The 16031-nt window shown below is 37.9% G+C and overlaps 2 protein-coding genes and 1 pseudogene across 4 annotated transcripts; all 3 read right to left on the bottom strand.

The window, feature by feature from the left end:
* Positions 1 to 233: 233 nt before the first annotated feature.
* On the bottom strand, positions 234 to 3279 carry LOC116211357. Of its 3 annotated transcripts, XM_031545705.1 has the most exons (7): positions 3071 to 3279; positions 2913 to 3002; positions 2120 to 2327; positions 1865 to 2032; positions 1423 to 1545; positions 1175 to 1318; positions 234 to 1054 (listed from the first exon to the last, which is right to left on the bottom strand). In XM_031545705.1, the coding sequence occupies exons 3-7, from the start codon at positions 2243 to 2245 to the stop codon at positions 602 to 604; spliced, it is 1014 nt and encodes a 337-aa protein (XP_031401565.1). In that variant the 5' UTR covers positions 2246 to 2327; positions 2913 to 3002; positions 3071 to 3279; the 3' UTR covers positions 234 to 601. The 3 variants fall into 3 exon arrangements, with proteins under 3 accessions (XP_031401565.1, XP_031401564.1, XP_031401563.1); XM_031545704.1 differs by lacking the exon at positions 2913 to 3002; XM_031545703.1 differs by lacking the exon at positions 3071 to 3279 and having other exon boundaries at positions 2913 to 3064.
* A 1183-nt stretch (positions 3280 to 4462) lies between these two features.
* Positions 4463 to 7305, bottom strand: LOC116211353 (probable nucleoredoxin 1). The gene is made up of 4 exons (XM_031545699.1): positions 7022 to 7305; positions 6330 to 6809; positions 5592 to 6071; positions 4463 to 5410 (listed from the first exon to the last, which is right to left on the bottom strand). The coding sequence occupies exons 1-4, from the start codon at positions 7127 to 7129 to the stop codon at positions 4742 to 4744; spliced, it is 1737 nt and encodes a 578-aa protein (XP_031401559.1). The 5' UTR covers positions 7130 to 7305; the 3' UTR covers positions 4463 to 4741.
* A 6484-nt stretch (positions 7306 to 13789) lies between these two features.
* LOC116211356 lies at positions 13790 to 16031 on the bottom strand (annotated as a pseudogene).

Below are 16031 nucleotides of genomic sequence, written 5' to 3'. Positions count from 1 at the left end.
GGCTCATATGCACCGGGTGCACAGTGTAACTATAGTTCGCGCCACGCATGATGGTTTGAAGGAGATGGGATTCAATAAGGAACGAGCTGTGCGCTGCACCGGCAGTCTCTGCCTGTGCTCAATTTTATGCATTCTTGTGTAACATATAGCACATTCTGTCTCGTCCCGGAATCGGAAACGAAAAGGGAATCAAAATACGACCCGCAATCGGAAATGAAAACGGAATCAAATCATGCCTGAATGACCACGTCAAGCGGTAATTCTTGTTTAACTCATGAAAATAGAATTCACTGTAGCTCGTATGGGTAACATATTTCAGCATCGAAGGATGAGAGTTCCATATAATTTCTCATCCCGACATTCCTCTGCAATAAGGCAATCAACCTCTCTATAATTATACAATCAACCTATCATTGGTTTATCAATGAAAAGATATATATGGCCCTCTACAAGTTCATATCTGGCGTGGAGAAAAGGAAACCGAATACAAGATGGAATCACTATACAAAAATGTGGGTTTTGTATAGCAAATTCTCTTCCGGATGCATTCTCCAGCACAAGTATGGCCTAAGTCCTCGGCTCAAGGGACATGTCTCGGAACTCATTTGCCACCCAACAGCCTTCGATTCTGTAGCTTTGCATTCCTCCGCCGCATCGCCCACCTCTCTTTAATACAACTCGTCTTCTGAATACTCTCATCAAAATTCTCATCGGACATGTCTCTATCTTCGTTGGCAGACCTCAGGACATTAAGATCTCCTCTTATTCTCACTGCTTCAGCGACCAAGTCATTTATAAGCATCTCGGTGGTTCGGGTTGTTATTCCCCTCAGATACCACGAGATGGGTGGGGGAGGGACCAGGGCAGGTTGGATCAGCTGGTCCAAACTCACCCTTGAAGCGACCCTTCCTTTGCCTCCAGTACATGATTTATAATCCTCCAATGTAGAAGGCTTAAGAGGAGAGCAGATATCTTCGTCAACAAACAGCGGCTCGACTCTCCAGTGGCCCTCAAATCTCTTCATGAACCCCGTCTTCACTTGCTTGAACTTCATCTGGTACGATACAATAGAAAATAAGAAGACCTCACTTTAGTATCTTGTGACAACGTTAAGCATTTCTTTCCACCTGTTAAGTTCTGGTATAAATGACAAGAATCAACATCAATTTCTCACCGAGTGGTCAAGTCTGTTTTGATCCACAAGAACATGGACGGATATAGTCCCTGACCACCAGAGGAACTTCCATAAGGCTGCCTGCTCCACTTCAACAACCTGGCGTAGACCTTCATCGACCAACACTTTTCTAGATATCACTTCCTAAACGGACATGAAGAATGCCAAAATTAAGAGAGGGAAATGACCTATATGTATATCATTTATGAATGAAAAACAACCATCACAAGTCTATTCATCGAACTTACCTTGATATTCTTGAACACCCTCTTATTATCAGGATCAATCACGATATTGTACACTGCATCTGGGGGTAACCCAACATCGACTTTAACTCCGAGGTTGCAAAGAGACCCTTTAGGTACACTGACCTGCCAAAAGCATCATTTAGATTCCAAAGATTCCAACATCATGATTGATTATATAGGTCTCTGTCTCTACAGAATGATCCAAGCATTTGCATCGACTATCAAATGAAGCATCTGTAAGTACAGTTCTCCACTTCACAAGTACTTACACCAATTATTTAGCAACAAGTGCCAGAAATAAATCGATTCATTCTCCCCCTCTTCCCCACCCCCCCATCCGTCCAGCAATCCGCTTCTTTTTATGTACTAAGACATCAGAGGATCGAAGTTCTCATTTCTGGGTCACTCGAGAAACAGTGTCATCCTAGTGTAATTTCCCTACCTTTATTTCTGGAGTCCGATCCACCCAGACTGGATTTTCTTTCCAAGCTTGCAGTTGCTCCTCCAAATTGACCTCGTAATCTGTTGTTGACAATACCTTCTCCTTCACTGGAAAGAAACCAGGCAAACTGATTCCCTCATTCTTCTCTCTGAATATCTTAAGCTGTGACTGTCACCAAAAACATAGGAACAATATCATTATGATGAAATTCCTATTATTTAAAACTAATGAGGGCAGTAGGATGATAATACCAACCTTCACGCAGTCCTGAAGCTTGCGAGGAAGCTGTGTAAAGAATGAAGGATCAAGCACCTTCCTCGGGGAATTTCTCTTCTTGCTGCTAATGTCTATGCCGGCACTGCTCAACTTGGTTTCTCCCATTCAAACACAGCTGAATGCTTTCGGTGTTTCACAAAGTTTTAGATAATTGTTCTGTTCTTCGCTTCTCCTCGATCTTCACAATCTGCAGCAGAGAAAAATGCACTTGTCCATTCACTGAAGGAAAATCAAGATGTCCAAATACCAAAGCATATCTTACTCTATTCGTCTTGACCAAAACCCTGTGGAGTTCAAAATAGACCATGAGGAACGTAAATGTTCCAATTTATATGACTTGACAACAACTTAAAGTCCTTAGCAAGATGTCATGCGAAACCAAATGACTAAATATCTTTAACAAGGTAGACGTGAAACTAGCAAGCCATTAACCCGAAAGGTAAGGAGCTCGTAATACATCAATGAGGCACCCATCTGTGAATACCAACTGATCTATCACCCACGCAATTCGTGAAGCAGTGAAAACAGGAAAAGAGCAGTTGATATCATCTCCAATGCTGTAATCATGCTATAATGGACAAAGATTTTCGTGTAACGCGCCAGTGATGAAATGCCTGATCCCGCCTTCCCCCCCGAACCCTACGAATTTACCATTCCAGTGCTTCAACATTATCATCTTTCAGCTCCGAAACTCGAGCAAAATCTAAAAAACCATGAATTACAGCGTCCCAATCTGAAATTTAGCTAAGATGAATAACAGAAAGACACTGACCCGACAGACGCATCAAAATCCACCTTGCAAGCACCCAAACTACCGATGAACACCGATCACCCGACTGCCGACCGAAGCATGACCAGAAACCTTACAACAGAAACAGAAATCTCTAGCTCTTCGCAACTGAGAGAGAGAGAAAGAGAGATCTGGAATACCTGAAATCGAGCAGATTGCCGAGCTGAGGAGGCGTAGTTGAACAAATACAAATAGTAGAAGGAGAAAAGCACGGCATGTGGACGGCTCATTCACCAGTCATTCGCCCGGAAAAGGCCAAAATCGCTTTTCTTCCCAATTCGCTCTGCTCTTTCTTTTGAAGTTAGGCAATTTTCGCAGTTCATTGCAGAACGAAACTTGTGCGGTCAATTTTGTCGACTGGTTAAAGGCTTGGATTGGGAGTGGCGTCGTTGAAATATAATTACTGACGTATAATCATTGAAAGATAAGTATTAATTTTAGAATAAATAAAAGAATTTGAAATATAATAATTTAAAGTTGGTGAAAGTAAAAATAAAAGATAATAAAGAATAAATGAAAACCGATATTCTAAGTACTTATTAATTTGTTTGAAAAAATTACATTTGCAATCATAATTTCGACCCAAAATATTATTTTAAAAATCCTAATCAAACATCAAATTTACTTAAAGTTATAAAAAAAAGTGATTAGAAAATCTCCCAGTTTTACTCCCAAACGAACTATAAGCTCAAGAAGCATTTCCGATGTGTCCAGAAAAGCACGTGGAGCTCGTGGATATGCAAGTACGGTATGGGAGCTCAGATCTTATCGTGTCCGAATTATCCAACACTTTGGTGGACGGCAGCGCAGATCTCATGGGGCCTAAATTATTGCACCCTTGGAAAGTAGTCCGACCTAAAAGTTCGGATCGTTCCCATAAATAGGCTGAAAATATTTGTGATATCATATAAAAAAATATTGGCGTTAATTGCGCCATATAACCTAGCGTTTGAAAAAATTTTCAATTCTAGCTTCAAATTTGATTTTTTACCTGAAATATTTTAATGTTGACGTGTTGGTTTCACATCTATCCCAACGCTAATTTTCCATCTAAAATTAACGAAATTACACACGTGACATATTAATTTCATATCTATTCCCGACACTTGTTACAAAATTAACATATCACGTGTGCAATTTCGTCAATTTTGAACTGAAAATTAGCGTCGGGATATATGTAAAATCAACACGTCAACGTTGGAATATCTCAGGTAAAAAATTAAATTAGAATTAGAATTAAAAATTTCTTCAAACGTTATGCTATATGATCCAATTATACCAAAAACATTTGACATCAAACATTTACCTTCACTTCATTCTCAGATATTGACCACTGAATTAGTGAATTTTCTCCGTAAAATAAAATTACTGTTCATTTTCGGATTTCTTATGTGGATTATAATGTTCAGTCCAAAGCATTCTTTACCCAGCAAGAACCTGCACTCCGATCCTTAAAGATTATCTGTTTCATTCGATTCGTATTTTCCCTGAATGAATCCAGAGAGTGGTAGATAAAGTATCTCGGCTGAAAATGGAACAACTCCGAAGAAAATGGTCGCATTCGAGAACATGAACATGGGATGTATTACAGATCCTAACGACATTTCGGTTGATTTCGCAGAACCGACTAGTTGATAACCACATAAACGACCCAGTACAGTTTTATTCATCTAGGGAAATTCTAGTCGCATCACACCATTAGCATCACTCTACATGCAGATGCAGCAATTGCAATCCACTTCCGACTGTCGATGTCGGTACAAACCTTACAACAAGGACATAAACATGTACAAACTCAAGCCACCCGAGCCTCAAGCTCTATAGCACACGTCTCCATCGCACACCAACCCCTCGGGTTTCTCTTCCTCCTTTGGGTTTGCCTCCTCTTCCTTGGTCCCCTCCTTCTCTTCCTTGAAAGCACACTTGGGATGAAGATCGAAATCGCACTCCTCGCACAAGTACGACCAAGTCTGACCACCCTCCTCGCAGACGTCGCACGTGTAGCTCATCCTCCTGCTTAGCGCTAGCTCGTGTTCGTGGGACCCATGCTTCAGCTTCTCGGGCCAGCCCTTCACCATCTCCTCAGACTTGGCCACAAGCTTCTTAACATGCTCTTCGGTGAAGGGGTAGGCGTCAGCGCCATAGTTCATTATAAGGCCCCGGGCATCCTTCGTGACAGTTCGGCCTGTGGGTCCCAGAGCGACCACCATAGGTATCCCTTGGACCTTGAATGTGCGAGACAGAGAAGACTTCCTCGGGTCACCGAATGGAAGGGCCAGCCATGGCATCCCTGAGAAGAAAGCATCAAAGGAAGCCTGGTCGTGGTCGCTGGAAATGAATATCACTTCAAAAGCATCATCCTTGGACTTGATCTCGCTATATGCTTCAATAAGCTTTGGGAGAAAAGCACGGCAGGGAGGACACCAGTGCGCAGAGAAGTAGAGGAGAATGTTCTTCCCAACAAGACCAGCCACCGGAACCTGAAATTAGATTGAAACCACAATAAAAATTCAGCCATAATTTTTTAGCTAAAATTTCCAGCCGAACAATACTATTCGAAGAAAGAAGACAAAGGTTCTGTGCAATCAAAGCAGTATAAAATGAATTGAGACTATGATGGACTGATCCACATAAAGCTAGAGATGATTGCACATGCACTACCTTAGCCCCTTCTTTGCCAATAACATAATCTAGGTCGCCTGTGACCAGAAGCGACTCCAGTGTCTGAGCTTCCTCTCTCGCCTTCTCTATCTCCGCGAGCTCAGCAAACTTCTCCGGAGTGAATGGATATGCCAAAGTTCCGTGCTCCACAATCGCCTCGGCAACATTAGGATGGAGTGTCTTCCCATCACTCCCAATGATCACCAGTGTGGGCAGAGTGTCAAGATCAAAGTACCGAACCAGCTTCTCACAGGTCTTATCTTTAACTGGCAGGGAAAGCCACGGCAATGACTTAAAGCTTTCGCTAAACGATTCTTCGTCATTGTCAAGAGGCACCAGCACAACCTCAAAACTCTCCCCCGTGGCCTTCAGTTTCTCGTAAACCTCGAGCAGCTTCGAATTGAAATTAATGCACGCTTTGTATGAAGAGACTGAGAAACAAATCCCGACCATCTTCCCTTCAAGATCTGAAACAGGCACCTAATTCATGCATACAACTGATGTAAGATGACTGGAATAATTAATTAAATAAACAGTTCAGCAATGCCCTGTATGGTTTGAGATAACAATTCCAGTTCTCTGTCCTATTCCATGTAAAGAGTGTTCTTTTGCATTATCTTCATAAAACAAAGATGAGCTTTCATGACCAGATTAAGAAACACACAATCTGAAAGTGTACGCTGCAACTCATTAACCCGTTTCCCATAATATTCAACCGAAGAGAAGAATGAATTATACCTTATTTCCATCGGATGAAAGAACAAAGTCACGCGAGCTATGGACGAGAATCGATTTCAAGGTTTGATTCTTCCGTGCATCTTCTTCCTTATCTTTCAGCTCCTTCATCCTCTCCGAAGTAAAAGGGTACGCCTCAACCCCATACTCTCGAACAAACTCGACTCCACTATCGGAAGTAACTCTGCCAATTTCATCGATGATCACGAGGTGAGGGATTCCCCTCACCTCGAATAAAGCGTCCAAGCCATCTCGCTTACCGGAATCAGAGAACGGGATAGCGAGCCACGGCATCTCCGAAAAGTACTCATTGAAGGACTCATCATCCTCGTCCGCCGAGACGAAGACGACCTCGAAGTCTCCCTTTGCCCGGAGTTCCTTATACACTTCAGCCAAGACAGGGGTGAACCGGTGACACGGGCCGCACCACGAAGCCGAGAAGTACAGCCCGACCTTCTTCCCTTTCAGGGCATCAATCTTCACCTGAAAACGAACAAACAAATACTTCAATCATTCGCATTCATCCTATGAGACGACTCTCCCCTGTACCAAACTTGAAACTAAATCCCAACCAAATTCACATGAGACCCAATCCTTACAACCCAGAGAGATGACACGATCTATTGCTAATTCTTCGGGCTACTTCAACACCAAACCAGGGAAATTGACAGAAACTGCAAACAGGAAACGGTTACCTGGTCGCCGTTGTTGAGGACGAGGAAGTCTCTGTCGGGAGAAGACAGGAGGGAGACGATGTCGTGGACCACGCCGTTCGCCGTCGCAGCTGAGTTCACTTCCGCCATTTCTTCCTCCTCAAGCTTTCTTCCAATGGAATCTTCACAGCAAGAAGGTTCGTTGATGGGTGAAGGGTGAGGAGAAAAGGCAAGCGAATTTATAAGTGTCAGGGGACTGGGGAAAACCGTAACGGGAAAATATTATTCGTTAATGGTTTTTTTTTTTTTTTGGACCGGGATTCCATTGTTGGGGGTTCTGGAAGCTTCTGCCTTCTGCAAGTCGAGTTCTTCTATAGGTCCGGCTTAGGGACAGAGAAGTTACGTCAGCGGATCTACGTCATTCCCAGACCGTCACGATTATCAGACCGTTTAGTTTTTAAAATGTATAGCCGTATTATGTTGAAGATTTGGTCGGCTTTCAATTTACGGAAAGAATAAATGAACCTTACAGAGGTCGGTGAGGTGGAGGTCCACTCGAAGTTGATTAAGCTACATTATATAAAGCCAGCTCAGGATTATTTTATCGACACGTGCCCTCTGTTGATTTGACCGACTAAAGACCTGGCGATATTTTTCTTTTTTTTTTCTTTTATATTTTGGGTAAAAAAAATTTTAAAAAGAAAACTGCCCTTTAGTTTGATTTGATTTAAAAAGAGGGAAGAACCTAAGTGGCAGAGCTGAGAAGTCATCCTCCATTTCCTTGATCGTGAAGTCTCTAAATCGGAATTTGAAATTCATGAATTCACATTGAAAGAAACAACCTTATAATCGGAATCCTTCTATCATGATCCTCGATTTAGGACATTTGATATCAATTCATGACGACGAATTTGCACAAGACTTCGAGGAGTGGAGATTATGGATGGCTTATAAATAAAGAGGATATTTCAATATCATATATGGGGAAACAATTGCGTTAGATCGGTGATCAATTATTTCGAGCCTTTAATGGAGGGAGAAACTTGGACACAAGTGTCCCTTTTGAGAGGGCACCATTAATTACTTTTGTGAAAAATCAACATTGATGTATCATACTCTTCACATGAATGGTGGATAGTCTATTCTCTTGATCAAGCTAATCAATCAATTATGAGAAAATTAATCAATATATCGATATATAATATATAAAAGTCGAAGAGGGAGTGTGAGAATTTCATTTGAGAACCCTCGATTCCTAATAAAATATTATTATTTGTTCGAATTAGTCCATTTAATAGCCATTCGCTTCACAATGATTGAATTTTCAATTGCAATTTAATGAATTTTACTATGTTTTGATTATTTATTCATATTAATTATATGTAACAATATATATAATTAATTTTTTGAAAAATTAAAAGATATTTCGATATTTTGAAAAAATTTCTCGAGATAAGTGATTTTTTTTAAGTTTAATGTATCGAATTCCTTATAAATATGAAACAAAAATTCATCTTTTCATTCACGCTATATATATATATATATATATAACTTTTGGCAGTCTTTCCTTCTTTATTAAGGTATCAGCTTTCCAGCACCCCGACCAAAATGGGGTCGATGCGACAAATCTCCATGACCAACTTGACGAAGGGGCGATGAATTCCGTCATCAAAGTCCTCGATTACCTCGCTTTTTGCGATCATTAAATTCAACCTCCATGCTCTCTATCTCTCCATATGAGGGTTTTCGTAGCTAGCTCAATCTTGAGAGAAGGCAAAACATTTTTTTTTTTGAATAAAAAAAGGGACAATGGCTCCATTGAGAAGGGAGAGTCTAAGCCGATCAATATGAGCATGTAATTACTTGTGAGTTTTGCACTTTGGTTTTCTGTATGAGTATTGATATCAACTGGGGTTGGGTTTGGTACCATTCTGCGGTCCACGAGTCCGCTCTTAGATCATTTGGTGGTAAATAACGCTCATGACATCATTAACAATCATCAATTAAAACACAAAACTGATTTTAATTCGTCTATGTCTGGTTTTTGCAATAGTCAATCACATAATATTCTCTTTGGTTATTTGTAAAATATGAATTAAAAAGAAAAGAAGGGGTCATTTCATTGTATTTATAAAATGTATGTTTGGCAAAGAAACTAGTTAAGAGTATATTTTGAGAATATTCTTTTGATGAGACCAAGCCCATTCCTTAATACTTGCAGTAGAAGCATGCACTAGCTATTTTCTGTCGCCATCACTCATACCGCCGTTATTATTCTTTTTTTTTTTTTATGTTTTTACTACTTCTACTACTATTATTTTATTCTGTTTATAAGGAATGCTTATAATCTGGTTAAAAAAAAAAGAAAAAAAGACGCAAAAATTTCACTGATGAAGACCAACTCAAAATCGCATGGTCTCAATTTGGCAATTTGTGTCGCAATTCTAAACTCCATTCCTCTGCTTTTTATATCATTATTAATTATTATTTGCTTATATTGCTTTAATATTCATTACTCTCTTTTTTCAATGGGCAGCATTACTCTTATTGTTTTTTTCTTTTGCTCAATCGGAGTGTTCAGGTTTCATCCAACTAATCCCTGGAACTTCGCGACTCTCCGACTGGTACATGAAGCAGGTAATCACGTCAAAAGCGCTCTGACGGTTTCAAAAATTTGACTCGAGATCAAGTAAATACACGAACATCTCTTTAACCACTAGGTTAAATCTCTTTGAATACTCTTCTAGTTATTATTATTGTTTATACTAAAAATTTCATTTGATCTTGGCCTCATCTAAAAGATATGGTGTGATATTACAATTTTTGAAGGCAAAAATAAAATTAAGTTCTCGATATATATAATATATATATATATCCTTTTTTCTCTATTATTATAAAGACAAAAAAAACTGTCATCTCACTTTTACAGACCCAATATATTTATACACACATAATTCCATTTATAAGAATTATTAAATTAAGAACATGATTGCAAATTTACAGCAATAATCACCACACTTTTCCGGTATATTTGATTTTAGAGTTAAATTTTGATTTTAATTAGTTTATAATTATTGTGTTATTGAATTATGAGAAAAAGTGTGAAAAAATAATGAATAATTGAGAGAAAGTAATAATTATGTTATTGAATTGTAGAAAAAATAATTAATAGTTAAAAAATTTAATATTAAAATTTAAATTAAATAATTAAAAAATTTTAAAAAGGAAAAAAAATAATTATATTATTAATTTTTATTATATAATAAGTAAAGTTAAAAATAAAATTAAAATTTTAAAATATAATTCACAAAACAAATGGAGTGTTCATTTTCTTTTCTCCCCTCTTTTCTTTTTCCTTCTCCCTCTCCCTCCCTATCAACTACACGTGTGCATACTCCTTTTTCGCTGTCCTGAACGTTTTCCAATTGTCAGTTTCTTCTTCACTTTCTTGGCGAAGAAGCTCCGCTTCTTTGTATAGCCTCTAGTTCGAATATTTATAAATATAAAAAATTTATGTTGAGTGTACTTTATTTTTTAGTAAGTTAATCTAATTCGATTGAATTAATCGGGATTTAATTGAACTTTCGAATATCAAAATTCATAAAAAAAAATTATGCTCTTTTGTAACGAGCAAGAAAAGGAAAAGGATTAATAAACGATGTTAAGTTGATTTTTTTCAATGATCGGACGGTGCTCTTTTTTTCCTCATATAATATATGCTTGTATTGTACTTTATATGTACACGAGACACGTGAACATTTATTCTTTCTACTTCACTCTTCATGAAGGCGGTCAGCAGCATATCTACTTTGCAATTATTAAAGTTTATTCTTAATCATTATGATCAGGAACGAGAATAGAATTTAAATAGATTGAGGATTGTTAAGAACAGAATAGGAAGATAAATTGTTCTAATTAAAAAAAAGGAATATGAATAATTTCATCAGAAATTAAACAATAATTAAAAACAACTAACTTTTTCATTCACGTATTTGTATAAGAAATTCTAGTCTCTGAAATCATTTTCTTTACGTGCTCTGAAGTTTTTTCCCTCTTCAATCCGATCGTGGGAATTAATTCTTACACTTTACCAAGATAACAAGGCAAAGGGACAACGCATAATAAATAAAAACTACTAATACAAAACATCGTACAAGATTCCTTTTTTCTTTCTTTTTTTTTGTTGATTTTTATTAAAATGTATCATTTTTTTTCTGGTAATTTGTATGGACATAACAAAGGTTTTTACAGCCTCTCTTTTCTAAGTTGTGGAAACAATATACCTTGTTAAAGAAGGCGTTTGTGAATCAGATCCTTATTTGTACCCCTCTACTCACATTTTTTCTTTCATAATATTGAATTTTGCTCAAATTAAGTGCAGAGAAATTTCCCCTTTTTTTTCTTTAATTTCTGGTGTCCAAATTTTTCTAATCTAAACACCAGCCCACAGGAAGATTCATCCTCTAGTCCCAAGTTGATGCCTTAATTATATTTGGAGCAATTGGAGCCTAAAAGCTATGGGCCTTGAGTCTATGCATTATTTTTTCAGTAGACTAATCAATGTCTTTTCATAAAAAAGAAGACACATAAAGAATCAAAGAAATTAATTATTTCAATAATTTGAAGAATTAATTGAGAGATATATTTTACGACTTTCTCAACCGTGTAGTATTTGCCAAAAAAAAAACATGTACGGTAAAGCATTTACTACAAATAAACTATATTGAAATTTCAATATCAATCATAGGTCTATCACAAAATTATAAAAGTAGAAGCTTTATTTTACTCCATTAATGAAATAAAAAATTGCTCCTACTAAAAAATTATTAAAAAAAAACATAGTATTTGAATATTTTAAAATTTCTTTTCTAATTTTTTTAATATTGAACTCATTTTTGTACAAATTATGTTCAACATATTCTTATTATCATCATCTTTGTTGTTCTCGTATTTTCGTGTAGGGCCTGCGGGGCCAAATTGATTCGTTTTGTTATTATTAAATCAACATTTTTTTGTTTATGTATTTATATGCAGGTTGCTCTATTAATTATTAAAAATGGTAACGGAAGAGACATTCAACCATGGGCCAAGGAAATAATTTAAAATCTCACGTGTCAAACTCTTTTGAATGAATGGTAGTCTCCTATAATCAAAATTAAATACCTATAATAATATAATAGATTGCATTCAATTTTTTCCCATAAGTCTCCCAAAAACTTCTATCATCCAAATAATGAATGATTCGTGAGGACTTATCACCCCTGGATCAATGCGGAGTCCATCCTCGGATGGTAATCTAATTGTCATTGATATATCTTAAACCGTCCACGCAACGGGCAGTAGCATTTTTCCTAAAAAATTAGAGAAGCAACTTTCCTTTTTTAAAAAAAATTTTATTTTATTTCATCAACGTCGATTAATTTAAGTGGTTTCGCATCTCTCAAATGAAGAAAATTTGCAATGGTAAAGATTTATTTTTTAAAGATCCTAGTTCGAATTAAATTAGTCGATTATTGTGCTTTTGAGGGCAAACTAAAATGATAAGTTGTATTTGATTTTAGAATGGAGTAAAGTTGAGTTAATTGGTTTGTAATGTATTGTTGAATTATGAGAAAAACTATGAAAAATTAATAAATAGTTGAGAGAAAGTAATAATTGTGTTGTTGAATTGTATAAAATGTAATTAATAGTTAAGAGTAAGTAATGATTGTGTTATTGAATTATGAAAAAAGTAATGAATAATTAAAAGAATTTAGTATTAAAAATTGAATTAAATAGTTAAAATAATTTTAAAAAGGAAGAAAAATAATAATTGTGTTCGTAAATAATTAGAGTTAAGTGGATGAGAGTTAAAAAAATTTATGCTGCGTTTGGTTTCATAATAGAATTTTAAAATCAGATTTTGATTTTGAAAAAGAGTGATATAAATAAGGTTCACCCTTTGAATTTGTATAAGTTATGTTATTTTGTTGTGAAAAAAAGTTGTATAAATAGGATACACTCTTTGAATTTGTATGAGTTATTTTATTTTATAATGGGTAGAATTAAGTTAGAATTGTGATTTTAAAATTATACTCACAAACCAAACGAGCTCTTAATCGGAGGTGAAGGTCCAATTTGACCCTCTAATGCGCTTAAGACAAATTGGCAATAGAGATTAACCTGTTGAGAGAATTAACGAAATCGGAAATCCGTGCCTCCTATTTATAGTAGAGTTAGGATCATCAGCCTTATGAAAACTTGCACGAGTGAAGCCCTTTCCTGAAATATTGACATTTTTAACTTTAATACATTCTAACTCTCACTTTGCTTAATCCTACTTAAGTTGTAACCTGATGTTCAGGCTAACTTAATCTAGTGTGCAAATATGGTGGAGTAGAATGTTATTGACATTTTGGTTCTAACTCTGACTCTGCTGAATCCTTCCTAAGTTTAACTTGACATTTTAGACTAGTTTAATCTGATATCCAAATATATATAGTGGAGTAAAAAAAGTCGATATTTTGGTTCTAAACTTCAACACATTTTAACTCTTAACTCTGCTAAATCCTTCCTAATCTAACCTCAAATTCAGGCTAACTAGTAACTTGATCTAATATGTTCAACTATGATGGGATAAAATGACTATAATACAGCAAGCACCCTTATCATTTATGGCGACAAATGGATTATTAGGGGTCGTCTGCAAGCTAGCAAAGCCTCTGGCAATCTATGCACAAATCGCTTTTTTATTATTGGTAAAATATTTCATTTTATCATAATGAGGATGCTATTAACTTAATTAATCTCTCGATGGGGTGTGTCTGTATGTACCTGCAGTTGCAATCCACTTCCGACTATCGATGTCGACACAAACCTTACAACAAGGACATAAAGATGAACAAACTCAACCCAACCGAGCCTCAAGCTCTATGGCACACATCTTTACCACAAGCACGCCCACAGGTTTCTCTTCCTCCTTTGAATTTTGCCTCATCTTCTATGGTTTCCTCCTTCTCTTCCTTGAAAGAACACTCAGGATGAAGATCGAAATCGTGCTCCTCGCAAAAGTACGACCAATAAGCCTGACCCTCATCCTCGCAGAGGTTGCACATGTAGATCCTACTGCTTAGCTCTAGCTCGTGCTCGTGGGACCAATGCTTCAGCTTCTTGGGCCAGCCCTTCACCGTCTCCTCAAACTTGGCCTAAAGCTTCTTAACTTGCTCCTCAGTGAAGGGGTAGGCATCGGCGCCATAGTTCATTATCAGGCTTGGGCATCCTTCGTGACTGTTCGGCCTGTGGGTCCCAGAGCGACCACCCTAGGTATCCCCTGGACCTTGAACGTGCGAGACACAGAAGACTTCCTCGGTTCACCAAATGGAAGGGCCAGCCATGGCATTCCTGAGAAGAAAACATCAAAGGAAGCCTGGTCGTGGTCGATGGAAATAAAAATCCCTTCGAAAGTATCATCCTTGGAAATGATCTCGCTATAAGCTTCAATAAGCTATGGGAGAAAAGCGTGGCAGGTGAATACCAGTGCGCCAAGAAGTAGAGGAGGCTGTTCTTCCCAACAAGACCAGCCCCCGGAACCTGAAATTAGGGGAACAAAAAAATTTCAGCCATTACTCTTCGGCTAAAATTTTCGAACCAAACAAGCCAAGCTGAACAAAGAAGTCTAGTCACAGGTTTTGTGCAACTAAAACGGTGAAAATGAATCAAGACTTGACGGATTGATTCACATAAAGCTAGCTAGAGATAACTGCAATACCTAAGCCCCTTCTTTGCCAATAACATAATCTAGGTCGCTGGAGACCAAAACCGACTCCAAGGTCTGAGCTTCCTCTCTCGCCTTCTCTATCTCCGCGAGCTCAGCAAACTTCTCGGGAGTGAATGGATATGCCAAAACTCCATACTCCTCGACCGCCTCGGCAACATTAGAATGCAAAGTCTTCCCACAACTCCCAATGATCACCAATACGGGCAGAATGTATTGCTCGAAGTACCAAAGCAGCTTTTCACAGGCCCAGAAACAAATTCCGACCATCTTTCCTTTAAGTTCTGAAACGGGCACCTAATTCATGCATACAACTAATGTAAGATGACTGAAAAGTAATTGAATAAACAGCTCGGCGGTACCCCGTTCGGATAACAATTCCAGCTTTCTGTCCTACTGCATACAAAGATTGTTTTTGCCCATCGTTTTCTTTTCGGTGGATTTTTTTTGGCACTTCTTTTATAAAACAAACATGAGCTTTCATCATGTTACTAAGAAACACACATTCTGGAAGCGTACGCTGAAACTTATTAACCCATTTCTCATGATTTTCAGTTCAACCAAAGAGAAGAATTATACCTTATTTCCATCCGATGAAAGTACAAAGTCCTGCGAGCTATGGACGAGAATCGATTTCAAAGTTTGATTCTTCCGTGCCTCTTCTTCCATATCCATCAACTCCTCCTTCCTCTCCGAAGTAAAAGGGTATGCCTCAGCCCCATACTGTCGAGCAAAGTCGACTCCGCCATCGAGACTAACTCTGCCAGCTTCATCAATGATCACAAGGTCCGGTATTCCCCTCACCTTGAATCGATATGAAACCCTGTCTTGAACAGCCCAAATTCAGTTTGAATCTCCCTGGGACCAATCTCGAAACTAAATCACACTCAAAACACCAAAGCAGGGAGTCTGACAGAAACTCCAGACAGGAAATGGTTACCTGGTCGCCGTTGTTCTGGTCGAGGAAGTCTCTGTCGGGAGAAGACAGAACGGAGACGATGCCGTGGACCCTGCCATTCATCACTGCAGCTGTGTTCTCTTCCGCCATTTCTTCCTATTCAAGCTTCTTCCAATTGAATCTTCACGCAGTCAAGGACTCAAGAACAAGGTTCGTTGATGAGTAAAGGGTTAAGGAGAAGAGAAGATCCATGGGAGAAAGGATTTATAGTATTTGTTAATGGTTTTTGGCCTCCTTTTTTTTTTGGATTTTTTTTTTTTGGGATTGTTTTTGTTATGTGCATGGGGGGTTTCGGGGAACTGCAAGTCGAGTTCTTGTTTAGGTCCAAGGGACAGTGAGGT

Source organism: Punica granatum, chromosome 6 (assembly GCF_007655135.1).
Source record: "Punica granatum isolate Tunisia-2019 chromosome 6, ASM765513v2, whole genome shotgun sequence".
In the NCBI taxonomy this organism is placed as follows: Eukaryota; Viridiplantae; Streptophyta; class Magnoliopsida; order Myrtales; family Lythraceae; genus Punica; species Punica granatum.
This window is presented reverse-complemented; position numbering and strand designations above follow the sequence as displayed.

What these genes read in the sequence shown, in the direction of transcription:
- LOC116211357 (XM_031545705.1), bottom strand. Translation starts at nt 2,245, where the DNA reads ATGGGAGAAACCAAGTTGAGCAGTGCCGGCATAGACATTAGCAGCAAG. An exon ending in AGCTTCAGGACTGCGTGAAG is followed by an intron (nt 2,033 to 2,119) that starts GTTGGTATTATC and finishes TTTTGGTGACAG; the next exon opens with TCACAGCTTAAGATATTCAG. An exon ending in GGGTGTTCAAGAATATCAAG is followed by an intron (nt 1,319 to 1,422) that starts GTAAGTTCGATG and finishes ATGTCCGTTTAG; the next exon opens with GAAGTGATATCTAGAAAAGT.
- LOC116211353 (XM_031545699.1), bottom strand. Translation starts at nt 7,129, where the DNA reads ATGGCGGAAGTGAACTCAGCTGCGACGGCGAACGGCGTGGTCCACGAC. An exon ending in TCCTCAACAACGGCGACCAG is followed by an intron (nt 6,810 to 7,021) that starts GTAACCGTTTCC and finishes GTTCGTTTTCAG; the next exon opens with GTGAAGATTGATGCCCTGAA. An exon ending in TTTCATCCGATGGAAATAAG is followed by an intron (nt 6,072 to 6,329) that starts GTATAATTCATT and finishes TGCATGAATTAG; the next exon opens with GTGCCTGTTTCAGATCTTGA.